The following is a 27,745-nucleotide window of genomic DNA, read 5'->3' on the forward strand; positions in this document are numbered from 1 at the left end:
TGTTGCGGGAGTATGATTCATGAAAAAGACTGAAGATATCCCCTATAGAGCAGACATGTTTTGGGGGATAAATCTTTTTTTTACCACAGTTATCTGGGTGTCACTGGCCTCGTATCAAATCTGTCAGCCATTAAACAATATACATTATTTACAATGTATCTTGATACCCAAGACTATTCAACCACAACCATAGGCAATTTACATTTTACTTGATTAGTTGTCACATTTAAATATTTAATATAAAATCCATAAATGTAGCTCATATTCACTGAAGCAATGTGAGTTTTAACACTACTGTTGCCTTCAGCTTGTTGTTGATATAATATTATTCTGTATATCTACATTACATCACTCTTACTGTTTACCTTGGATCCTGTTTTTTTCAGACGTCCAGTCCCCTCCCTGAACTTCTCAACAGAGAGCCAGCACAACAATTGTTCTGGCAACTACAGAAAACATAGATATTTCTCATTGATATTTCACCTTATGGACATAGTTGTTGTTTTGCACAAAATCACTCATGCTTACTTGTTATGAGGGCCTTTCAACTTTTAAGAGTCTTCTAAGAGTCTCTCCAGTACTCTGTGTTTGGTGTGTGACTGTAGAATATTACAGTGTGAATACTTTCTCACCTGCTTTCTCCGGTGTCTCACCTGTTCCTCCTCATGACCTCGTTCACCTGGAAACTCTGTCCATCACTGTGAAGTCTATACTCGTTTGACTGTTCCATAGATATTACAGCTCCATCTAGCGACAGGGCAAGTAGCGCCCTCCACACACCGACCATAGAGTTGGTTAGAGGCCGCACTTTCCACAAAACCTATGCTATCACAGAAGCAATAATGTAAAAGATAGGAGGTGGGCCCTCTTTCCAACTCTATGACAATGACACACACAACCAAGGGTTATGACCTCCGATGGCGACACCCCCAGAAAAATGCTGCTTTTTAATTGGTATTTTTATTTGGTTCAGGGCGCCTTAGGCGGAGCCCCCGCTCAGAAAAAAAAGAGAGGAACATCTTTATTGTTGATATATTAAGTCTGAACTACTGTAAGTGCTTGTGCTTTTAAGCAATGAGAGTTTTTCTTATACAGCATTTATATACAGCGTCTATACATACAAACATTCACACTAACATGGGCACTGAAGGCATGACAGTCCGCCTGCAAGCCTCCAATTCTCTTCAGACTTAAAAAAAAAAAACGAAAAAAAGAAGAGAAACAAAACAGGCATTAACATGGCATTCCAGAAGCCACAACCGTGCTTCAAGTCAAAAGAATAAAAGCATGCGTATAGATCTTTGGGCATGGCTTCTGGTTCGGAACGTATATATTGTTTATTCTACATCTTTAAGAGCTATTTTCATCTTGGTTGTATGAGCTGATGTTACATGACAGATGGGGGAATGGAATGTGTAGAAGACGAAATAAATGCTTTACGGAGAATCAGAAATCTTTAAACTGTCGGAACATTTCGTAAAAAACAACAAAAGTTCAACAGCGAAGCAAGCAGGAGACATGGCAATCGACTACAATGTGAAAGAAAGAAAATGGGGAATTCTTTCAAATAGTACGACATATTGTAAAGGTACACTTTGAACGCTAGCTACTACACAGGTAATATACTCTAGTACATTCTAGTCTCCTAGCTGGTGTTAATGATATTAAGACAGGAGTTAACCCTTGGCTGCCCGCTCTGCAGGTCAGCTTACCTTCTGTATTTGTCACAGATTTATGCACGTAAAGACTTGTTGCACACAACATGTCTACACCGGGCAAATTCAGATTTTTCGGCCAATCTCAACCAGTTGACATGTGTGAGGTATTAAAGGGTTAACCGTGTACATATTTTCAAAGTGGTCATAGATATTTTTTGTTGTTGTTGAAAATATTTTGTTGTCTTTCATAATGTTTCTTTCACACACAAAATAACATTTCAGTCATGCAATCTGAGGGCACACACTTCGAAACCATTGCACAGACTTCTGTTAAAGGGCAGTTCCGCCCCTTTTCAACCTCATATTCATTATCTCCAGCACCATATCAGTGTCTACATGTGTGAAAACGACACGTTGTTTAGTCTATGATCTGTGGGTAAACAGATAAGAAGAAAGGTCCTAAAAAATGCTTCTCTGTGACATCACAGGGTAGGAGTAAAAGTTTTTTTTAAAACAGTGCTTTTCCAAACCTGCAGCGAGTTTCTAGCCAGAGGGATGGTATTTTCTTGATGATGTCATTGGGTATATCTTTTTAACTTCACATTTGTTTTCTACAAAACATAGAAATGTTACGTTTTCACATATGTAGACAATGGTATTGTAATGGAGCTAATGAAAATGAGGTTGAAAAGTGGGTGACATCCCCTTTAAGTTGAGCTTTTTGACAGATAACTACCATGAGGTAGTGTTACAGTATTTCATGAGTTGACGGTTTATTGTGTATGGAAGACCTGTTACAGGATAATGCCAGTGATTACTGTTGTAGAATATGAAATGTACAAATGACACATGGACTATTATAAATCAACTGTTTGCATACAGAGCTGGTTTGAGTTATCACTAAGCCATCTATGGAAGGTTTGGTACTGAGTTTTGTAACTGTTCTGTCTTTGCTCATGAAAACATTAAGTACTGTAACTGTTAAAACTGTATTGGATGTCCGTTATGGTTTTAAAATGGGGATAAAGTTGCCGATCAGTGTTGTGGGGTAGATGGGGGGCTGCGGTTCACACACACACACACACACACACACACACACACACACACACACACACACACACACACACACACACACACACACACACACACACACACACACACACACACACACACACACACACACACTCTCTCTCCCTCTCTCTGGGGGTGGTCTACTTTTTCTCTACTTCTTCCTGTAGTTGCCCAGCTGGATGGCAGAGCGGTCGAACACACAGCGGAAGGTGATGGGCTGCACCTCCCAGTAAGGGACGGGGTTGGAGAACAGGCTGATGCCAGAGTACATGGCCTTCTTGGTATTGTAGCCTGGTGGGCAGAAGTCCTGGGTGCCCACCACCCCTATCTTGTTGCTGTGGAGGTAGATCACCTAGGAACATATCAACCACAATGAGTGGTTGGAGGGAGGGATGTCTGGAAATGAACATTGCATATATAAAAAGGTAGTGTATGAAGCTAACACAATTCCTTTTGTTGAATGGCAGAAAATAATTTCTGTGTTAATCAACTTACTAATATTTATTTCACCATCATCATCATGAGATTGATCTGTAATGGTTACACCCTCCTGAGAAAACCCTGTGTGAGGTGGAACATTCATGGACATGAAGCCTCTACCCATTCTCCCAGGTGTGGCGGGACACCTGTGTGTTCGGTGGAACCCACCTGGATGTACTTGTGGTCAGGCAGGCCTGCAGGCACGGTGGTCAGGGCATTGTTGTCCAGGTGAAGCTCTCTGAGGTGAGGAACCATGGCCAGAGAACCGTTCTCCACCTGGCTGATCTCATTGTAGCTTAGACCAAGCCTAGGAGACAAACCAGCCAATGGGGAGAGACACAGAATGTGTCAGAGCCAATGGGAAAGAGACATGGTGTGTAAAAGAGCCAATGAGACAGAGGTACAGAAGAAGAGAGATAAAAGAGGGCATGAAGCCCTGAGCTGTCCCTACAAGTCCCAAAGTACAGCATGTATAAAAACAAATGAGAGAAAGAAAACATCCAATGGGAAAGACACAAACTGGTTTTCTGCCAATGAAAACCATGGCAGAATGTAGACTAGCAAATGCGAAAGAGCCTTTACTTTTGCCAAGGGACCAACTTCGTTGACAAAATGAAATACTCGCTAGCGAACGTGTTGCCGATCCAGAAAATTGAAAATAATATTTTCAGTGAATCCTGTAGCTCTTCCAAAATAAACTGCCTTGTACTGCTTGAAAGTATATTTCTGTTGTTTAGTCTACCTACTTTGGCATGAGTCTTTTCCTACCCTCCAAGCGGTGATCTTATAAACCAAGCTGTTGATTTTCAGGAACATTGCTTTCATATGCATTTTGTCAAAACTCTCAAACACATAATGCCTTGATAAATCAACGCCCCCAATGTCTCAATGAGAGCCAGAGAGTGAGAGAAAACCAGAGGTTGGGTTCTCTGAGTGAGTCTGTCTGGTTGGTTTAGATCTGGTACTGATGTATACCTCTTACTCAAGCTCTGGCGACTTTCCACAAATACAGCAGTGGACTCCAATTGCAGAACATACTCAGCGTTGAGCAGAGTAAACAACTGAGTGATAACGAAGGAAGAGAGAGAGAGAGAGAGAGAGAGAGAGTGAGAGAGAGAGAGAGAGAGAGAGAGGGAAAGAGAGAGAGAGAGCGAGAGTGCACGTGAGAGAGAGAGAAACAGAGAGAGAGACACAGAGAGAGGGATACAGAGAGAGGGACACAGAGAGACACACAGAGAGACACAGAGAGAGAGAGAGAGAGAGAGAGAGAGAGAGAGAAAGAGAGAGAGAGAGAGAGAGAGAGAGAGAGGGAAAGAGAGAGAGAGAGCGAGAGTGCACGTGAGAGAGAGAGAAACAGAGAGAGAGACACAGAGAGAGGGATACAGAGAGAGGGACACAGAGAGACACACAGAGAGACACACAGAGAGAGAGAGAGAGAGAGAGAGAGAGAGAGAAAGAGAGAGAGAGAGACAGAGAGTGAGAGTGAGAGAGAGAGAGACAGAGACACACAGAGAGACACAGAGAGAGACACAGAGAGACACACACAGAGAAAGAGACAGTACTAGCAGCAGAGTACAGGGCGGACAGGGAGTTTTGGACATGCTGCTCCAGTCTAACCTCCCCAGTGAATGAGACGATGTGGTACAAAAATTCAATTAAAATACTCCTTATATAACTGAATTGGTGACTAACCCAGGATTGTTGCTGAGGTTTGAAATACATACTAGGGTGTGTGTGTGTGTGTGTGTGTGTGTGTGTGTGTATGTGTGTGTGTGTGTGTGTGTGTGTGTGTGTGTGTGTGTGTGTGTGTGTGTGTGTGTGTGTGTGTGTGTGTGTGTGTGTGTGTGTGTGTGGGGCACTGTTGTCTAGAGATGACCCAATATCCCACTACAGGACTACTTTTGAAGTGTTGACCCACTCATCAAATCCAGTGAAGAAGAATACTGTAAGCATGCTTTGTCCTCGTCAAGAGCATTTATCAACCGTTTAAAAAAAAAAAAAAAAACGTTTTTGAAACATTGAGTAGAAGTGTTGAAACATCTTTACTTAGCCAGGTTCTTGAGGCCCTTCAGGTTGTCCGCCTGCACCTTGGTGATCTTGTTGCTGTCCAGGTGGAGCTCGGAGAGGGAGGAGGGCAGACCTGGCAACCCACAGGAGAGAGACAGTGACGAGAGGACAAACAACCGGGGAAACCACAGCAGTTATGGTGAGGGGAAGGTAAGTGGTTAATGTCTACGTACAGTATGTCAGTAGGACTCTGAATCCATACTAAGTCTAATGCATCTGAAATGGCACCCTAATCCCTAGTGCACTACTTTTGACTAGGTAATAGTGCACTATAGTGAATAGGATGCAAACTCAGACGCAGCCTCTAACATCCAGAGGCCTATCCTTCATCCCTTCTATTCCTATTAAAGCATTCGATTAGAGGATCTCTCTCTGAGTACTATTCCATCTGAACTGGTTGCCAGATTCCCACAATAGACCAGATAACATTCATCTTACACGCCTTTGAATTAATATGCTGTTTTAGTTTTCCTGTCTTGGTTCCACACTGTAACCATTGTTCAGTGGAGCCTATGAATCCAAATGTGCATTCTTGCAGTGCAAGATGATTGATGATTTTGGCTGTGGTCGATTGAGTAAGAGATCCTCGCTGTTAACTTGAATTCCTTTGTTTTAGCTGGAGCTATTGAGCTGTGAAGTATTCAAACCAGTCCTGGTTGAAAATAGAGATTCAGGCCCTGCACTGTAAAAAAAAAAAAGATGTTGATTCAACGTACAATTGAAAGGCATTAAGTTGCAATTGTGAGTATGCTCAACAAAATGTTCACACACCAACTATTGTTGTGAGTATGCTCAACAAAATGTTCACACACCAACTATTGTTGTGAGTATGCTCAACAAAATGTTCACACACCAACTATTGTTGTGAGTATGCTCAACAAAATGTTCACACACCAACTATTGTTGTGAGTATGCTCAACAAAATGTTCACACACCAACTATTGTTGTGAGTATGCTCAACAAAATGTTCACACACCAACTATTGTTGTGAGTATGCTCAACAAAATGTTCACACACCAACTATTGTTGTGAGTATGCTCAACAAAATGTTCACACACCAACTATTGTTGTGAGTTTGCTCAACAAAATGTTCACACACCAACTATTGTTGTGAGTATGCTCAACAAAATGTTCACACACCAACTATTGTTGTGAGTTTGCTCAACAAAATGTTCACACACCAACTATTGTTGTGAGTTTGCTCAACAAAATGTTCACACACCAACTATTGTTGTGAGTTTGCTCAACAAAATGTTCACACACCAACTATTGTTGTGAGTATGCTCAACAAAATGTTCACACACCAACTATTGTTGTGAGTATGCTCAACAAAATGTTCACACACCAACTATTGTTGTGAGTATGCTCAACAAAATGTTCACACACCAACTATTGTTGTGAGTATGCTCAACAAACATTTTCACACACCAACTATTGTTGTGAGTTTGCTCAACAAAATGTTCACACACCAACTATTGTTGTGAGTTTGCTCAACAAAATGTTCACACACCAACTATTGTTGTGAGTTTGCTCAACAAAATGTTCACACACCAACTATTGTTGTGAGTTTGCTCAACAAAATGTTCACACACCAACTATTGTTGTGAGTTTGCTCAACAAAATGTTCACACACCAACTATTGTTGTGAGTTTGCTCAACAAAATGTTCACACACCAACTATTGTTGTGAGTTTGCTCAACAAACATTTTCACAATCCCATTGCAGCTGGTTGCCTTAGAATTCTACAGTATGTTGAATACATCTTTTGTTGTTGTAGTGTGGTCAAAATCCTTACAGCCATCCTTTATTGAAGTGACATGTTATTTTCCATATTCTTTAGTTGGATCCTCCCAGTGAAATGATCTGACATGGCTGGATAGGTGAAAGCTTTGTAATGGATCTCATACCTAGTCTTGTGTTAGATTTCCTATGATCCCTTCAAGGGACTGGAAGGAAGGATGATTTGTGATGGGGTGACCAGAGAGGGCAGTACCTTTGGGGATCTCTGTAAGGTTGGTGTCTGCAATGCGGATGTATGAGACCTTCTTCAGGGCCCCGAACGCCCCAGCCTCAACCCCTGCACTCTTCAGGGGGTTGGAGCCGAGCTCTGGAAAGACAAGGAGGGAGAGAGAGACAGACAGAGAGACAGAGAGAGAATTAAGGGAGATGGAGTATTAAGAGACAGAGGGAGTAGAAATAAAGAGAGGGCAAGAGAGAGATAGACAGAGAGGAAGATAAATAGAGGTAGACAATCAGGGGAGGAGACAGAAAAGAAAACAGAGAGAAAAAAAGGTCCATTAACCACATTCGAGTCCTGGTGTGTTACGGGAATCTCAACCTGACTCATGTATAAACATGGTTTGCGGCCGGCGTGGGATATTGTCCATAAGCCCTGTCTCCCTCGTCCTTTAGCCTCGCTGGATTGGCCGATTTGTCACACTGGGAATATAATCTGAGGATCAGTGTGTTTTAGGGCATACCGCTCCAGTCCTTCAGCTATGTTGTAATGAGATACTTTACATTCTGAGAGGGAATGTAACACACACCAGAATAGAGACACTATAAATAAATGTATACATGTGCACACACACACACACACACACACACACACACACACACACACACACACACACACACACACACACACACACACACACACACACACACACACACACACACACACACACACACTCTCTGTCACTCTCTCTGCTGCTGGCACCCTCAAATTCCACTCTCCACTCTGTAAGCAATGAACCAACCTTTCCTCTCTGTAGGTGATTGCTGGCACTCTAAACACTGACACGTTGTAATTCATGGTTACACAACACTTTGATCATCAGTCTCTGAATGTAATGTCTTAGTGTACTTTTTAGCTGAAAACTTGTTAACTTGCTCCTGTCATATTGCTACTATACAGTCAATTAAGGAAACATGTTCAAGTGACTGTCTGTACTGTATATGTGTGTAAAGGATTAGACTAGTTCTATCGTTTGGAATTTGAGTACAGAACAAGGGATGGGTTGAGTTCACCATGCACCCAACAGAAGCTAACAGACTTGTCATTAAGGCAATCCAGGCAGGCTAAAGCAAGGGCACAAAATATCTGAAAGATTTCTAACAGTATTTGAACCCAGGTCTGGTTCATACCCATGACGATGACCTGGGCCATGCCCTCGAAGGAAGCCTTCTTGATCTTAGTGATCTCGTTCTCGTGGATGCGAAGCTCCTGCAGGCTCTTGGGCATGTTGGCGGGCATTTCCTTGAGGTGGTTCTTGGAGAGGTAGAGGCGCTGCAGCTTGCCCAGGGGAATGAAGGCCTTGGGGTGGATTGTGGTGATCTGGTTGTTCACCAGGATCAGGGTCTAGGGAGATTGGAGAGAGAACGATCCCTGTTATATTTAAGCTAACGCTAATGTGTATGTTTTGCTAATTATAATTTATATGTTTATGCTAATTCTAATTAGTATGTTTGTGGTAATGCTAATTACTATGTTGATATTTATGCTAATGTGCAATTGGGCAACTGCTTTTTCTATTTGAGATAGCTTTTTCTATTTGAGATAGCTTTGAGATAGCTTTTTCTATTTGAGATAGCTTTGAGATAGCTTTTTCTATTTGAGATAGCTTTGAGATAGCTTTTTCTATTTGAGATAGCTTTGAGATAGCTTTTTCTATTTGAGATAGCTTTTTCTATTTGAGATAGCTTTGAGATAGCTTTTTTCTATTTGAGATAGCTTTTTCTATTTGAGATTGCTTTTTCTATTTGAGATAGCTTTTAGATAGCTTTTTCTATTTGAGATTGCTTTTTCTATTTGAGATAGCTTTGAGATAGCTTTTTCTATTTGAGATAGCTTTTTCTATTTGAGATTGCTTTTTCTATTTGAGATAGCTTTTTCTATTTGAGATAGCTTTGAGATAGCTTTTTCTATTTGAGATAGCTTTGAGATAGCTTTTTCTATTTGAGATAGCTTTTTCTATTTGAGATAGCTTTTTCTATTTGAGATAGCTTTTTCTATTTGAGATAGCTTTGAGATAGCTTTTTCTATTTGAGATTGCTTTTTCTATTTGAGATTGCTTTTTCTATTTGAGATTGCTTTTTCTATTTGAGATAGCTTTTTCTATTTGAGATAGCTTTGAGATAGCTTTTTCTATTTGAGATTGCTTTTTCTATTTGAGATAGCTTTTTCTATTTGAGATAGCTTTTTCTATTTGAGATTGCTTTTTCTATTTGAGATTGCTTTTTCTATTTGAGATAGCTTTTTCTATTTGAGATAGCTTTGAGATAGCTTTTTCTATTTGAGATTGCTTTTTCTATTTGAGATAGCTTTTTCTATTTGAGATAGCTTTTTCTATTTGAGATAGCTTTTTCTATTTGAGATAGCTTTTTCTATTTGAGATAGCTTTTTCTATTTGAGATTGCTTTTTCTATTTGAGATTGCTTTTTCTATTTGAGATAGCTTTGAGATAGCTTTTTCTATTTGAGATTGCTTTTTCTATTTGAGATAGCTTTTTCTATTTGAGATAGCTTTTTCTATTTGAGATAGCTTTGAGATAGCTTTTTCTATTTGAGATAGCTTTGAGATAGCTTTTTCTATTTGAGATAGCTTTGAGATAGCTTTTTCTATTTGAGATAGCTCGCTACATTATTGCAATATATCACTATTATCATTAGCAATGTGTTACTCTGAAATTTGTTTCGTCACTGGCTACTTTAATGTGGCTACAACTTCCCGTCGGTGTATGTGATCATTGTTTATGTGTGTAAAATGAAGTAATTGAAGGCAGACTTTTCATTATATCATAGTGAGGTTGCAAAAATTGCTTCAAACAGACTGGACTCTTTTAGGCTATTTTGTACTAGTCGACGAACATCTTAAACACTTGACGTCAACAAAATACGATGTTTTCGACCTATTGCAGACGGTTTGATTACATTTCCCAAGTATGGACTGACTCAATTGAACGTATCCAAGGTAACTGAAATGTGAGATTGTTTTTTAACGTCTGTACAGTAATCCCAACACACCCTTGCACCTAGTCTTAAAGAGCACAGGCGCCAGGGTTGTTGTGATTGGAGGCAATTTCTGAGAAATTTTGCAAGAGAAATTGCTGTGTCTCAAGTGGACCGTTCCTTACTCAAGGCTGCAGACGGGGGTGGAAGAATGGAGAATGCAGCAAATTCCCCCTGGAGAGAACAACTAATGTACGGGGGTAGAAACAGTGTGGGCCGTTTGACAGAGGTAGGCTATTTATTACAGGTCAGAAAGCTATACACGTGTAGAGAGGTCACGCGTTGGCCCAGAGGAGAATAGTTTCCATGGCACATTGGTACCTGGATTCCTGTGGTTAAAACAAATGTTTACAGTGCTGTTTCCTTTGGCAGACTATTTTTAGGATCTTTGATTCGAGTTAAACATGTTAGTTAAACATGTTAGTGGTTTGGAATATGACACGTGGAACACAGACACACACACACACACACACACACACACACACACACACACACACACACACACACACACACACACACAAACACACACACACTTAAGCTCCCTTTTGTCTCAAGAAAGTCTAGAGATAAATCAGATTTCCACTGCTTCGCTCCAGCCGATACTTTTGCATGTGTAACAAGCCTGTTAGGATGTCAACCAACAAAACCCGGCTTCAAGTTCAGCTTCAGTGTTTTCCCGTTAGCTCTCTCCTACCCAAGACGGTCAGGTTTCTACACTCACTCTGGTGTATACTTTGAAGGGATGTCAACATTGCACTCCCTAGAAGAATTGATACAACATGGCGAATTGTGAATCAATGCTTTTTGGAAAATGCAAAAAGTAAGGGGCCAATCAATGTTTGGTGAAAAGCTGCAACAGAGTGGACATATTGACTATTTAGTGGACATATTGAGTGTTTAGTGGGCATACAGTATTACGTGTTTAGTGGACATATTATGTGTTTTGTGGACATGTTGAGTGTTTAGTGGACATTTTAAGTGTTTAGTGGACATATTGAGTGTTTTGTGGACATATTGAGTTTTTAGTGGGCATACAGTATGAAGTGTTTAGTGGACATATTGAGTGTTTAGTGGACATATTGAGTTTTTAGTGGACATATTGAGTGTTTAGTGGACATATTTGAGTGTTTAGTGGGCATACAGTATGAAGTGTTTAGTGGACATATTGAGTGTTTAGTGGGCATACAGTATTAAGTGTTTAGTGGACATATTGTGTGTTTAGTGGACATATTGAGTGTTTAGTGGGCATACAGTATGAAGTGTTTAGTGGACATATTGAGTGTTTAGTGGACATATTGAGTGTTTAGTGGACATACAGTATCAAGTGTTTAGTGGGCATATTGAGTGTTTAGTGGACATATTGAGTGTTTAGTGGAGGGGACATATTGAGTGGTAAACTCTTACTTGGAGTCCCTTCAGAGTCTTGAAGTCATTCTCCTTGATCTCAGTGATCTTGTTGTTCTGCAGGTCCAGCAGGGTGCTGTCTGCAGGGATCTCATCTGGAACACTCTTCAGGCCTGCAGAAGAAGAGGAAGGAGAGTAGAGATACTCACAGACCGAGACAAGACAGGAAGGAGAGGAGAGATACTTCTAGGCCAGTCCGTTGAAGCTAGTTTCATAGCTCCATGTGATTTTACCCTGCCATTAGCATTTGTGTGCATGATGAGGCACGGCAAGGAGTGTGTGTGTGTGTGTGAGAGATAGTGTGCACGCTTGGCCGTGTGTATGGTATGTTTGTCTAGGTGACAGCAGACTTCCTGAGCTGTGCTGCAGCTGGGCCTGCTAGCTGATGGGAAATGAAGTTCGCAGTAGAGTCGAGAGATTATGGCGTCTTCACGTGCTAGTCGGAACAAGGAAAGTAGGACATTTCAGACTTTCTAACTGGTTGTAGTTATACACGTGCCGCGTTCAACCAGTTAGCAAGTCGGAAATGTCCAAATGTTTAGCATGTCAACAGTGAATAACCCCAAAGAACCAACGTATGGTGTGTTTCATGGTAATAGTTCAGAAATGAGTGATACCAGATACCCCATGAGTTAGCATTGAAACAATCTATGGCACACAGTGTGGAAATGGGACTCAAAATGAATTTCCGTCAATTTCAAGTGTCCACATACCTGGACACTGACCTCATTGCATGCAGTTTGGGTTGGAGAGTACATTGCATTATTTGGCACTGAGACAGTAAATGTCACCTGTCTATATGACTGGTAAACCAGAACCATATGTTCTGAGGGAGAACACTGAGGGAATTATGAGATGGGGTGATGTATACACTATGTAGATGTATTTTTGTGTAATATGATTCTGTTCTATTCTGTTCTATTCTAACTTTTCTATTATATTCTGTTCTGTTCTGTTATATTCTATTCCATTCTATTGTGTTCTATTATATTATATTCTGTTTTATTCTATTATTTTCTATTCTATTGTGTTCTATTCCATTCTATTCTATTCTGTTGTGTTCAATTCCATCCCATTCTATTCTATTATTGCATATTCTACTCTATTCTATTCTGTTCTGTTCTATTCTATTCTATTCTATTCTATTCTATTATATTCTATTGGTATTGTTTTAAATAGAGGGTGAACACAGAGAGCTACCACAAGTCATCAACACAATGTCTAAGGGTCAAGGTTCACATGGCTGGTTTCCATTCTAGAGGACGGCGGTTGTCTCTGGAATAAACTGTTTAGTTATTCAGGGCTTAAATGCTGTGTCTTTTAAACTCCACATATGCAGACACACTTTGGCTTAAAAGCTTTGAGCACGCCCCACTTACACAAACATTCTCTTCAGCTCAGATGGCTTTTCTATCAGTTTCTCCTACCCTGCCCAAGCCCCACAATCCTCCACACAGCTGTCTGTAGGCACTCACTGTGCGGCATATCACCACTGTGCTCCCTCTCTCCATCTCCCACTTAATATCTTCTCTCACTCCTCATGTCCTTCTCTCATATCCCTTCACCCTTCCATCACGTCTCTTTCTCATCTACTCGCTCCCCTTTTCCATCCATCACCTTCTCTCTCTCTCCTCTCATTACATCTCCATCTCCTCCCTCTACCCCAATCATATTTGTTATTCTCTCTCTCTCTCTCCCTCTCTCTCTCTCTCTCTCTCTCTCTCTCTCTCTCTCTCTCTCTCTCTCTCTCTCTCTCTCTAGCAGCGTGAGGTGAACCACATGGCGTTCTGTCAGTCAGAGCTGACGTGGTTGGTACGGTAAACAGTTTGGAGAGAGTATGTCTACGTGTAGGAGAAGGAGACAGGGATGAGAGGTCAGTTACTGAGAGTCAGGTGGCTGGAAAGTCTGGTTGAGATGTTTAGTATCAGGGTTTTTGTCCTCTGGAAGGATTGGAAAACAAAGACTGAATAGCAGACAACAGACTTTTGTTATGAGCCACCTGTGTGTAATGGATGTATTTACAGTGCCTCTGGTCACACTCACTGGTCCCAAGCACAGCCGAAAGCTGCCCAGTGACACGAGCCTACCGGACGAGCTAAACTACTTATATGCTCGCTTTGAGGCAAATAACACTGAAACATGCATGAGAGCACCTGCTGTACCGAAAGACTGTGTGATCATGCTCTCTGCAGCCGATGTGAGTAAGATCTTTAGACAGGTCAACATTCACAAGGCCGCAGGGCCAGACGGATTACCAGGACGTGTACTGCGAGCATGCGCTGACGAACTAGCAAGTGTCTTCATTGACATTTTCAACCCCTCCCTGTCCGAGTCTGTAACACCAACATGTTTTAAGCAGACCACCATCGTGCCTGTGCCCAAGAACACTAAGGTAACCTGCATCCCAGAAACCCTAGACCCACTCCAATTTGCATACCGCCTCAACAGATCCACAGATGATGCAGTCTCTATTGCACTCCACACGGCTCTTTCCAACTGGGACAAAAGGAACACCTATGTGAGAATGCTATTCATTGACTACAGCTCAGCGTTCAACACCATAGTGCCCTCAAAGCTCATCAATAAGCTAAGGACCCTGGGACTAAACCCCTCCCTCTGCAACTGGATCCTGGACTTCCTGACGGGCCGCCCCCAGGTGGTAAGGGTAGGTAACAACACATACGCCACGCTGATCTTCAACACAGGGACCCCTCAGGGGTGCGTGCTCAGCCCCCTCCTGTACTCCCTGTTCACTCATGACTGCATGGCCAGGCACGACTCCAACACCATCATTCAATTTGCCAATGATACAACAGTGTTGTAGGCCTTATCACCGACAACAGCGAGACAGCGTATAGGGAGGAGGTCAGAGACCTGGCCGTGTGGTGCCAGGACAACAACCTCTCCCTCAACGTGATCAAGACAAAGGAGATGATTGTGGACTACAGGAAAAAGTTGACCGAGCACATTCCCATTCTCATCGATGGGGCTGCAGTGAAGCAGGTTGGGAGGTTCTTTGGTGTCCACATCACCAACAAACTAAAATGGTCCAAACACACCATGATAGTCGTGAAGCGGGCACGACAAAGCCTATTCCCCCTCAGGAGATTTGGCATGGGTCCTCAGATCCTCAAAATGCACCATCGAGAGCTGGTTGCATCACTGCCTGGTATGGCAACTGCTCGGCCTCCGACCGCAAGGCACTACAGAGGGTAGTGCGAACGGCCCAGTACATCACTGGGGCCAAGCTTCCTGCCATCCAGGACCACTATACCAGGCAGTGTCAGAGGAAGGCCCTAAAAATTGTCAAAGACTCCAGCCACCCTAGTCCTAGACTATTCTCTCTGCTACCACATGGCAAGCGGTACTAGAGTGCCAAGTCTAGGTCCAAGAGGCTTCTAAACAGCTTCTACCCCCAAGCCATAAGAGCCATAAGCCATAAGACTCCTGAACATCTAGTCAAATGGCTACCCAGACTATTCACGTTGCCCCCCCTACCCTCCCGTCTCCATACCCCTGCCACTCTCCGTTTTCATCTATGCATAGTCACTTTAATTAACTCTACGTACATGTACATGGTACCTCAACTAACTGGTGCCCCCGCACATTGACTCTGTACCGGCACTCCCCTGTATATTGTTATTTTACTGCTCTTCTTTAATTGCTTGTTACTTTTATCTCTTATTCTTATCCGTATTTCTTTAAACTGCACTGTCGGTTAGGTGCTCGATAGTAAGCATTTCACTGTAAGGTTGTATTCGGCACATGTGACTCATACAATTTGATTTGATTTGATTGGAATCTTCCCAAAAAATATATTAAGTGAATTAGTTTGTTCAAACTTGGGAGCATTTCCATAGCAATGTCACGGGTAAAATGGCTGGTCAGATCGTCTCAGTGCTCTGCAGATTATTAATTTAAGAATGTCGGCTTGGCTGATACATACAGTAAGTAAGTGAGAGAAACCTGAGGTTGAGATAGTACGCTCTGCTCTTGTTGAGATACTGGCACGGTAACATGACCTCTTGACAAGTGGCACATTTGATAACTGTAGCACGCACCGCCAGCTGGACACCTGCAGAAAAAAGGCCTTGTGCTAACTTTTCCTTTATCATCCAGTTTTCTAACTGTAAAAGGGGGTGACATTGGATGGAAAGCAAACCAATCCAATCCAGCCCCCTCCCCTCCCAGGCCTGTGTGTGTGCCAGCAGGTCTGGGGAACAGATGCAGTCTCCAGGCCAGAGGGGCCGGTGCCAGAGATGATCCAACTCTGGGGCTCCTGGGAGACGTTCAGCGCTAACAGGACCCAGTGAGGTAATGGAACCAGCCCTTTCCTGATCATCAGTCTCTCCATCTGTCTGTCGGAGTTATTCTATCTGTCTCTGGCTGCGTGGGTCAGTCTGTGTCTTTCTCTGTCCCTCTATCTCCTTCTCTTTCACAGGTCTCTGTCTCTTTCTGTCTGTGTCTTTCTCTTCCTCCACTGGAACTCACAGTTTCCTTGATTTCCCTCCTCTCTTTCTCTGTCCCTCTCCCTCCTTCTCTTTCACATTTCTCTGTCTCTTTCTCTGTCTCTTTCTTTCTTCTCTCTCTCCTCTCTGTGTATACATCCCAGTCCATCTGTATCTCTCACTCTGTCTTTGTCTGTCTCCAGTATTCCTCCCCTGCTCCTCCCTTTTAAAACAAGAGTAAAGCCCAAAAACCAACCAAACTCATAGAGAAGAGTTAGTTCTCTAGTTATACAAGCTACATAAGCTACAGCCAAACAACTTGGTCAGTGACTTCCCTTGGCAGAGCAGTAGTCCTAGAGATGAGTCAGGCCAAAGCATAAGGGCGAATGAAGCAAATAAACAGGATAATCTAACAAACAATTAAGAGGATCAAGTAAATCATTTTAACTGTGTGGAAACAGAGCGCCAGGCTAATTCGTGGCAGAGTTCGTTTGCCTCCGGAGGGGATGGAGAAAGGAGCGATCTGACGGAGAAAAAAACAAGCTATAGAACATTGGGCTTGTTAAACCGGGTTGAGTTCGAGACTTTCCCAAGCCCCGCTAACCTTTTATATCCCTGCGTCTGCAAAAACAATTAGGAAAATTAGAAAAAGGCCAAAATCCCGGCAAAACTATGTCATCGTCACGGAAGAGCATGAAATTCGCAGCATCTGAGAGTGTTTAAAGTGGTCAGACTGGGGCGATATTCTTTTATGCCAATTAACGAGCTGATGATGGGTAGATCAAACGCCAGACACTCTTTGAACATTTCTCTGAGGTCCCCAGATGGAGGGAACACCTCTTTGGGAACCAGGAAGATGTATCTTGTAAACTAAGGGACTGCCTCAGTTAGACGAGAGAGGGAGAGAAGAGCTGATGCAACAGGTTGTCTGTATTACACTGACAAATTGACCTCAGCTCATGAAAACACATTGAATCACAGAAGTACATACTGTTATGATATTAAATATAATTTATTGGGAGACTGTCTCACCTAAGTCGGAGCACTGCACCACGCGCAGGTGGCACTGGCAGCGGAAGGGGCACTTGGGTCCTTCGGGCATGGTGGGGATGTCCACGCTGGGCTCGATGGGCACCTCTGGCAAGCCAGAGCCCGCCTCATCCTCCATCATGAAGTCCAGGAAGCCCGACTGGCGGAAGGGAAGTGACCAGCACGCTGTGACCAGGAGCAGGGAGAGACAGGCTGACCTCATGGTGCCTTTGTCCTGGAGCCTAGGGGGGAGGGAAAAGGTCATGGCTTAGAGGTTAGAACTACTGTAGAGGGGTGCATGGGTATTGGTGGGTGGTAAAGGATGGGGGCAGAGGTGAGAGGTTAAGGTGTTCTACTTTTAGCAATAAAGAAGCTCATTTATTGTATCCCATTGTCCTCCAAGCGTTGCAGACTCTCCTCTCTCCTTCAGTTTGCTCACCAACTCAAGCACCTGGGTTCCAAAGTGAGGTGGCGGCAGTGATCCCTTCCCTAAGAGGTCGAGGATAGAAAGAGGCCAACCTTTCATTCAAGTAACGGGTTGTGAGGTGATGTGTGGGGGTGACAGGGTGAGAGGGCAAAGGAGAAAGGGTAAAGGTCAGAGGTAGGAGGCTATAGGCTAGAAGGCCAAGCACCTGGATTTGCTTAGGTTTGTAACAGGTCAGCAGGGGGAGAATGGCCTATTTACCTAAGAAAGGTTAAAGAGGAGAGGTCAGGGCAAAGCAGGGAACATTGGGAAATGTATCAATCTGTAAAATGGGGGACCACCAAGGCTGTACCAAGTGTATGTGCACTTTCACAGGGCAGAAACAATAAGTATGCATACATATTAACAATATATGGTAACGATTTGTGAAAAACATCTTGTCAAACCAATGACTGATATCTGTATAATTGTACAGGAAAGTAATTTGTACTTATAGTGTTTTCCTTGTTTATCTCTCTCCATTTCAAGGCCCTCTAAGATTATAGGTAACCTGCCATATGCTGTGAGAAGTCTTCCAGTCTTCTTCTCTGACCAACAAGTCATGACCGCAATGGTCATCCATTCCAGTTCATTTTTGAGCCACTCAAGCCTTCTGGCCAGTCCATTCACACAAAACACACTCTGTCCAGTCAAACTGACCCTGTACTCCAAGCCCAGACAAACACAGCCCGATTACTGTACTGTACTTTCAGTTCTCTCCAACTGATTCAGGGTCAGTGTTATTATTCAGCTCATGATGTTTGTGGTTACACACCGCCCCTTCAATTACTTTGGGACCAAAGAGAGAGGCGGGTCTGCTGGACCTTTGCATGACAGACAGATTGCTGGGTGTGTGTGTATGTGTGAGTGTGTGTGTGTGTGTGTGTGTGTGTGTGTGTGTGTGTGTGTGTGTGTGTGTGTGTGTGTGCTCGTGTGTCCGGTTCTTAGGGTGGCGTCAGGTCAATGGGACCAGGATCAGGCATTACGGCGGATCTCTCTGAACATCCAGGGTAATTATAGGTCTAACCCACACTACAGCCATCACACAGACATACAGAGCTACATTACAGCACTCAATGGGAACAGAGTTCTCTGAGCATACTGTATCACCGTCGGGATCAATTTAATGAAAAATAAATGATGAAAAAATGGATGGGTTGATGGATTGAAATGGAATGGAATGGATTCCAACCGTGTGGCATATGCCTCTGCTCATCGTAATATGGGTGGACGAAGAAAACAGGGATTCAATTGGATTTGACTTGTAATGCTGTGACTTTGACTTCTATTTTCCATGGAGGACTGAGCCGTAGCCTATGGAAACATGTTATTAAGTAGCCTTGAACGAGCCTTGCCTTATTCGAGCTGGAACGACTCATAGGGCAGGAGCCCTTCTCCTGTTTCTGTAACATGAGGCAGCTTGATGTACAAGTACACTCCCTGGACAGTATGCTAGTCTATCACAGGGCCTTACCTCCAATCTATCTCCTTAACGCTGAGTGTCAAGCGAGACAAATCAGGTCCCGTTTTTAGTCTTTGTTATGACTCAGCCAGGGATTGAACTCACAACTCTCCAATCTCAGGGTGGACTCTAACCACAAGGACACTGAGTTGGAAACATGTGCCATGCGGAAATGTGTTGAAACTCTGAGATAAAACAGATCCAGTCTTAGCTTAACAGTATGGAGGACCACACATGTTGGTCCAATCTTTTTGAACAGGGCAAATCTTGGCTCTAGGTTTAACTTATCTATAAGTCAATATGTAGGGGAATCCATAATGAATACCCTGTTAGTTAAACCTTCATTGGTCTGAGAGCAGGAAACCAAATAGAGATAGCAGGAAGGAATGCTGTACTAATTACACAAAAATAGGGCATTTTAAAGCCTGTTATATTAAATGAAAATTCAATGAATCCGATTTTTTATATGGATAAAGACTTGCTAAAGTGCAAAAATTCTGCATTTTGACATGTCGACCCTGTTACCCATAGATAGACAGGCTAGAAATGTTACAACAATTGAATTTGTTGTTTTATGATTGCCACTCCCTGTTGCACACGACACACTTCCATTCCCCCTGTCACAAGGGGATTTATGGCTGATTTAAGATGAAATCACATGTTTTTTTTAAAAGTTACACTTCTCAAAAGGCACTGAATTGGTGGAACGACCCGTAAAGTCCTTGACCACTAAGCATTGATCCTGATCTCCTCAGTGTTTGGACGTTAGCCACTGCTGGAGGTACACGCAGGCAGGCACACACACATACACACGCACACACAGAGGAATTCACATTAAAAGCAGCCTCCTGTGTGTCCTCCCATTTCTAGGTGATAATAAACATTCCTGAGGTGTATTAAAACAAAGCAGAGCAGGAGGGAAGAGATACCAATCTCCTTGAAGAGGGAGATCTGTCAGTCATGTTTTTATTAAACACTATAAGACCGCTAATGAACTCCTATACTGGAACATCAGCAACAACTGTATAATACTGCCTGCTGATTGGTTGGTAATATGCTAACCCAACAACGCCACATCCAATGTGGTACTAGTAATGATCAAAACTGACATGCATGTCTAGGTTAGCTTATTTCATGTGTACAGGCATAGTACGATAAGGATTTGACACAATTGTGAGAAAAATGTGAATAAGGAAACGTTGGAAGCTTGCAAACCATGCAAACCATGCAAACCATGCAAATCAAGATCTGATTCCAGTCCATTTAGTAGTAAGGTGCAGTAGCCTAACTGCAGTGAATGCATTTCCTTTCTCTAACTAATCTGTATTCTAGAGAGGCTGAGCGATGCCACGAGACCCAACAATGCAGAAGGGAGTTCGTCACAGTTTGGTTGAACCTGTGCAGGCAGACACATCCCATTAGACGTCCCACCGACCCCAAGGCATTGGCTCTTTCATCAGTAGTTTCCTGAAAGATATCCAGGAGAGAGGAGGGGAGAGGAGAGAGGGTGGAGGTACAGCTTCACAAGCATAAAGAACTGATCTGGCGAGGCCCCCATGGTGCATCTGGAGCATCCATTGGTGAGATCACAGACGGCCCTAAAAAAACATGCTTCGAAGTGCAAGTCTGTGTGTGAACCTAGAGGGCTTTGTCCACGGCACGCCACGACACGACAGACACAATCCTCTGCTAAACCACTTTAAAAAACCTGCCCCTATCAGCCCTTTGACTGGTTCTCAATCTCCCAACTGTTTGGCAATGTCTATTGGGCCAGCAAGGCCCTCTCTCTCTCTCTCTTTCTCTCTCTCTCTCTCTCTCTCTCTCTCTCTCTATCTCTCTCTCTCTCTCTCTCTCTCTCTCTCTCTAATTGATGTTTTGTTTAGGTGGATCTTTTGAATGAGTTCTCAGTGTACTTCTAACGACTAATTCCAAAGGGCTTTACACTGTTTGTTGACAGCTGTATATGAAAGGATTTGAGAGGGCTGAGGTGCACAATGCAAAGTGTGTGAGTGAAGGCCTTACATGGGTTCAGTCCGTGTCTAGGTATCTAGACCACACAGCGTTGTAGTTGACCCTGCTGTAGGGTAACGTCTCCGGGAAGCAGTTGTCAGGGATCTAAGGACCATTGGATATAGTTGGTTAAATAGATAACAAAATAGCTACTTTTATTAATATATTTAATTACTTTTCAATCATTTCTCTATTTTCTTTCCCTCTGTATTGTTGGGAAGGGCTCGCAAGTAAGCATTTCACTGTTAGTCTACACCTGTTGTTTACCAAGCATGTGATGAATCAAATTTGATTTGATTTGATATGATCGTGGTTATTTTACCAGTGTATACTGCAGAGTAAAACATGTATTTGACATCGATATGAATTATTGTTCTGGATATTGTTTGATGGCTTAGGGAACTAAGCCACAGAATAGTGTGGCACTTCACAGTGTGGTTTACCACTCATGTTGAGTTCGTCTCGTTGATGTACTGGGCAATGCCCACCAAGATGCTTTTGCACATTGGCATGTTTGTTGAACTCTCTCACCATTCGTGCCGTTCCGCTGATGCCCCCCCCCCCAAAATCACGTCAGAGCCATCTTTTTGTCTGCCTGTTACAGTAGCAAAGGCAACAGGGCCAGATACTGTTCATATGCACTCAAGTGGACCTAACCTAACAATTGTTTGTATTTTAATGAGGTGACAATTAGTGTACGTTAGTCAACTTGTGTCATCTGGTCAACATCACCGTGATTACTAGAACCAGACACGTAAATAGCGACACAATGACGTCTGACCGGGTCCGTATTTGGATCGTACAGGAGGAGGGCTGTAACTAGCTGTAGTGCTAGCTGTGAGCGATGTCTTTAATGTTGCGGATGCGTAATGTGAGATGTTATTTAATTCCCGGATCAGTAGGGAACACGGTGCAATGAGGGTCTAGAGAGTTTTAACAGTTCTGAGATCAGTGGTTATTTTCCAGCCTTCAAAGTTTGTGTCCTCGATAAAATGTGTAAAAGGAGGTGTGTCTTCATACTGTGTGTGTGTGTGTGTGTATGTGTCCTCATTCTGTGTGTGTTTGTGTGTGTCTTCATACTATGTGTGTGTGTGTGTGTGTGTGTGTGTGTGTGTGCGTCTGACTGCCTGTGTTCAATAATCGAAAGGTGGAAAGGTAGGAGCAGTCAAAAGACACCCTCTCCCTTTAATTCTCCTCCTCCTCCTCCTCCTCATCCTCCTCCTCCTCTCATTCTCTGTAAGGCCTGAGGGCTGTGTTTTGTCAGAGCAAGTCTGATCTTTCTCTCTGAGCGGAGGGGTGGGGGTTGACACTTCCTTTCGTTGCAGCAGCCTTGTCAACCCCCCTCCATCCCTCTCATCCCTCTCTCCTTCCCTCCCTCGCCACTTTCTGTAAAAATCTGGACACACTTCTGACAAGTCTCAGGCAGGAAGCAGATTACAGTAGAGACACTATGTAACATATCAGTCTCATTATTCCCTCCTCCTCATCTCTCTCTCTCTCTCTCTCTCTCTCTCTCTCTCTCCCTCTCTGTCTCTCTCTCTGTCTCTCTCTCTGTCTCTCTCTCTCTCTCTCTCTCCTGGACACCATTCAGCTGTATTCCATCCATGCCACATGTACAGTATGTAGGTCATCAACCCATACTCATACCTTTCCAAACTTGTGCAGCATTTGCGAGAGGACGACAGAGACGGTATTTTGGAATTGGGGTTATTGTGTTTACAGTAACGAATCCATGGGGCCTGTCAGTAACAAATCCTTGGGATGTGTTTACAAGGCTACAAGATGTCTGAAACATGTGTGCCCCCTTTAAACTCATCAACAACTCAACTCCTCCCCAACCAGACACAGATACCCAGACAGTTCTAACCATTTCCAGTCCTCAAGACCCAGTTTGTCTGTCTGCGTGATTCGTCCGCCTTTCCATATTGAAATCCTACTAACTGGTCTCCATTTGTCATTGTTTTTTCCCTAAAGACATTTCCAAAGACATCTGAGTTCAACAGAGTTTATCTATATGGGGAGAAAACCAGAGATGTCAAGTGATGGGTAGATTGGGCACACAGATAATATACCAGCGCTTTGTCAACAGGAAATGCCTGCACCACTAACCCCTTCAGTGGTCACAATAGTTCCCTAACAGAGTGACTTCCCCACGTCAAACCCAGAAACTCTCTCTGGATCCGTTGCAAGACCAACGTCTGCGAGCATTGCATTGCATTTCTTTGGGAGAACTCCAAAGATATTCAGAACTTGGGTCATGAAAACACATATATCGTTGACAGACCGCAGAAAGCCCTGAAGCGTCTGTGCTGTTTTGGACCATTGTAGGAGAAAGCCAGTGAAAGGTTACACCGCGTTTGAACCTTTCATTGTGAAGTTTTGTATGGCTGACATTTATATATCCATCCATGCTTGTATTATCTACAGCCTGTATTATCTACAGCCTGTATTATCTATAGCCTGTATTATCTATAGCCTGTATTATCTACAGCTTGTATTATCTACAGCCTGTATTATCTACAGCCTGTATTATCTACAGCCTGTATTATCTACAGCCTGTATTATCTACAGCCTGTATTATCTACAGCTTGTATTATCTACAGCCTGTATTATCTACAGCCTGTATTATTTACAGCCTATATTATCTACAGCCTGTATTATCTATAGCCTGTATTATCTACAGTGTGTATTATATACAGCCTGTATTATCTACAGCCTGTATCATCTACTGCCTGTATCATCTACTGCCTGTATCATCTACTGCCTGTATCATCTACTGCCTGTACCATCTACTGCCTGTATTATCTACAGCCTGTATTATCTACAGCTTGTATTATCTACAGCCTGTATTGAACAGATGTGAACATCTACTCCTTTTCTCTCTCTTGTCCCTCTCCCTTCATCTCCCATAGATGAAGACATTTCTTCTTTAACCCTTTGGCAGTCCCATTTCCTTTTTGGAAAGAGCACTACTGGAGAATGGAACTTTATATTATTCCAATGAGGGAAAAAATAATTTGTGGCTAACATCCATCTTTCAGCGTATTGTTCTCTCTCGGCCTGGACAGTTACTCATAACTCATAATCCCTTCCTCTCCACTCTGTTCTCCAACTCATAATCCCTTCCTCTCCACTCTGTTCTCCATCTCATAATCCCTTCCTCTCCACTCTGTTCTCCAACTCATAATCCCTTCCTCTCCACTCTGTTCTCCAACTCATAATCCCTTCCTCTCCACTCTGTTCTCCATCTCATAATCCCTTCCTCTCCACTCTGTTCTCCATCTCATAATCCCTTCCTCTCCACTCTGTTCTCCAACTCATAATCCCTTCCTCTCCACTCTGTTCTCCAACTCATAATCCCTTCCTCTCCACTCTGTTCTCCATCTCATAATCCCTTCCTCTCCACTCTGTTCTCCAACTCATAATCCCTTCCTCTCCACTCTGTTCTCCAACTCATAATCCCTTCCTCTCCACTCTGTTCTCCAACTCATAATCCCTTCCTCTCCACTCTGTTCTCCAACTCATAATCCCTTCCTCTCCACTCTGTTCTCCAACTCATAATCCCTTCCTCTCTACTCTGTTCTCCAACTCATAATCCATTCCTCTCCACTCTGTTCTCCAACTCATAATCCCTTCCTCTCCACTCTGTTCTCCAACTCATAATCCCTTCCTCTCTACTCTGTTCTCCAACTCATAATCCCTTCCTCTCCACTCTGTTCTCCAACTCATAATCCCTTCCTCTCTACTCTGTTCTCCAACTCATAATCCCTTCCTCTCCACTCTGTTCTCCATCTCATAATCCCTTCCTCTCCACTCTGTTCTCCAACTCATAATCCCTTCCTCTCTACTCTGTTCTCCAACTCATAATCCCTTCCTCTCCACTCTGTTCTCCAACTCATAATCCCTTCCTCTCCACTCTGTTCTCCAACTCATAATCCCTTCCTCTCTACTCTGTTCTCCAACTCATAATCCCTTCCTCTCCACTCTGTTCTCCAACTCATAATCCCTTCCTCTCTACTCTGTTCTCCAACTCATAATCCCTTCCTCTCCACTCTGTTCTCCATCTCATAATCCCTTCCTCTCCACTCTGTTCTCCATCTCATAATCCCTTCCTCTCAACTCTGTTCTCCATCTCATAATCCCTTCCTCTCCACTCTGTTCTCCATCTCATAATCCATTCCTCTCCACTCTGTTCTCCATCTCATAATCCCTTCCTCTCCACTCTGTTCTCCAACTCATAATCCCTTCCTCTCCACTCTGTTCTCCAACTCATAATCCCTTCCTCTCCACTCTGTTCTCCAACTCATAATCCCTTCCTCTCCACTCTGTTCTCCAACTCATAATCCCTTCCTCTCCACTCTGTTCTCCAACTCATAATCCCTTCCTCTCCACTCTGTTCTCCATCTCATAATCCCTTTCTCTACACTCTGTTCTCCAACTCATAATCCCTTCCTCTCCACTCTGTTCTCCAACTCATAATCCCTTCCTCTCCACTCTGTTCTCCAACTCATAATCCCTTCCTCTCCACTCTGTTCTCCAACTCTAGTTCAGCCCTGTAAAAAAAAACTCCCTCTGTGTTGGAGGATGTTGGCTATTAGCTGGGAGTTTTGTGGTGTCTTGCAGGGAAGCCATCAGTCAGATCTCTCTGTGATAGAGGAAGCTGTACTGTTAGTAGATTAATAAGGCTTTGGGTTGCCAGGTACTGCTTTTTTCTTTCCCCCTTTCTTCAACTTCAAAGCAGGTCCTCCCTTTAATTTTGGTTGCCCCGGGTGATTTGGGTCTGCAGCGCATCCATCAAAGTAGAGTGGTCACGAGGTGGGCCGAAACGGTGCGTTAACGTTGATGTGAAACAGAACAGCAGTACAACAAGTTAAATAAACCATTTCAGATCGATTTGTTTCAGTCTAAAATGCCCTGGATGGGTTCATTCTGGCTTGAACTGCTGCAAGTGAACTGTCATGGTTTGAGGCAATACAAAGAAATCCCTGTTGTTGTTGTTGTGTTTTTATTTCGCTTGTAGGATCTCCAAGTGCCAGAGGGAGAGTACAAAAGAGAGAAAGCAATGCATTAAAGTGCTACAACTGAAGAAAAGGACACTGGTAAACTTAATGGGTTTTCCACCAGGGCCAGTTACTGACAAGAGAGGAGAGAAAACTCTCCAGGGACTTCACATCAAAGAAACCTCTTCTCCTTCGCTCTATTCCTCTGCCCACAACACCTCTGAATGCATGTAAAGCCATAAACAAACACACTGGACAGTTTGATGTAAGGGAAAACCACATGTACAACCACAAGCCAACTAACTGACAAAACAGCTCACTTGCTCAAGTGCCTTGAGGGGTAAAAAACTAAAATCCGCTAGCCAAGGGATAAACCAATAAAGTCAAGGAAAGATAACATGGTATCCTCTTTTGGATAAATAGGGTAGGGTTTTCTCATACATTGGCATGGGAGTGAAGTGCTAGCATCAACAGTAGCACCACACCCCCTCCCTATAGCTGGTGCTGTCTTCATCATTCTGTAGGCTATCACATGGTCTGGTATGGGAATGATTAGCTATGGTCTCTCCTCCCTAAGCCAGTCCTGTTGTGAGACTAAGACCTGGCCACGCATCTAGTTTAGAGGGAGCGTGCACACACACACACATGTACACACACACACACACACACACACACACACACACTAACCCTACGCCCACACAAAACAAATTTGCAATATCATACACAAACGCATCACTTTCATGATATGCCTGGCATGACTCATGCCGTACATTCTAATTGAATGTATGTGCAAAAGCATTGAAATGAACAACCGTTCATGACCAGTTCAACCACCAAACCACTGCACACAGAGTTAAGGAATGAAGGAACATCAAAAGAGCATCCACATCACAGAACCTACCAAGCCATTAGAAAACCTCAAACCACAAGCACAGCATCACCATTTTACTAACCAAGTCTGCACGTTTGGGACCCCCGAAACACAATAACCCCAAATCCAAATCCCTTTTAACAACTCCCCTCACAATCCCCCTCTCTTCCCACACTCCCCAGGCCTATAATCCAGTCTTTCCCGAGTTTCCCCCAAAGATCCATCCCCTCTATCTACCAGTGTGTTGTCCTACCTGTGCTCTTTAGAATCGTGGGAGAGAGAGCGAGAGAGTTAGAGTGCGCCGAGGTCAGATGGTCTTCCTTCCAAATATCCAGTTGGGGCTATAGGCTGAATCACTGTGAGCCTTCTGCACTGTGCTGCAAGGGGCTGAGCGATAATTGCACTGAGAGCGCGCGCAGCCAAGACCAAGCAGGTGTGCTCTGTCACGGCCGAAGGGGAGGAGGAAGGAGCTGAGAGAGGAAGAGAGAGAGGGAGGGAGCTCCTGTTAAATTGAGACACTTGGTGGAGAGATCTTCCCCCAGCAAAAGAGAGAGAGAGGAGAGAGAGCGTTCCAAAAACAGCTGGAAATAGAAGGAGAGAAAAGAGAGGAAAATTAAAAAATGAACAGCCACAGAGCGATGGAGACAAAAAGAGGAGAGTGGAGGGAAGAAAGGAGGGAGAGAAATGCAGGGAGAGGGAGAGGCAGAGTTAAGGCAATAAGCAGTGACTAGGCTGGCAGGCTCCCATTCAGTACCATCTGGTAATGATAGGT

General features: G+C 43.3%; 1 protein-coding gene across 2 annotated transcripts; it reads right to left on the bottom strand.

The window, feature by feature from the left end:
* Positions 1 to 941: 941 nt before the first annotated feature.
* On the bottom strand, positions 942 to 27,566 carry LOC118936239 (decorin-like). Of its 2 annotated transcripts, XM_036944945.1 has the most exons (9): positions 27,227 to 27,566; positions 21,115 to 21,207; positions 17,171 to 17,409; positions 11,691 to 11,803; positions 8,424 to 8,637; positions 7,270 to 7,383; positions 5,256 to 5,349; positions 3,378 to 3,516; positions 942 to 3,081 (listed from the first exon to the last, which is right to left on the bottom strand). In XM_036944945.1, coding segments are annotated over exons 2-9 (1,116 nt in total). In that variant the 5' UTR covers positions 21,117 to 21,207; positions 27,227 to 27,566; the 3' UTR covers positions 942 to 2,880. The 2 variants fall into 2 exon arrangements, with proteins under 2 accessions (XP_036800840.1, XP_021417874.1); XM_021562199.2 differs by lacking the exon at positions 21,115 to 21,207 and having other exon boundaries at positions 27,227 to 27,560.
* Between the last annotated feature and the right edge of the window lie 179 nt (positions 27,567 to 27,745).

The sequence above is a fragment of the Oncorhynchus mykiss genome, chromosome 15 (genome assembly GCF_013265735.2).
Source record: "Oncorhynchus mykiss isolate Arlee chromosome 15, USDA_OmykA_1.1, whole genome shotgun sequence".
In the NCBI taxonomy this organism is placed as follows: domain Eukaryota; kingdom Metazoa; phylum Chordata; class Actinopteri; order Salmoniformes; family Salmonidae; genus Oncorhynchus; species Oncorhynchus mykiss.

What these genes read in the sequence shown, in the direction of transcription:
- LOC118936239 (XM_036944945.1), bottom strand. An exon ending in CCTTACAGAGATCCCCAAAG is followed by an intron (nt 5,350 to 7,269) that starts GTACTGCCCTCT and finishes GTGGGTTGCCAG; the next exon opens with GTCTGCCCTCCTCCCTCTCC. An exon ending in GGCCTCAAGAACCTGGCTAA is followed by an intron (nt 3,517 to 5,255) that starts GTAAAGATGTTT and finishes TTTGTCTCCTAG; the next exon opens with GCTTGGTCTAAGCTACAATG.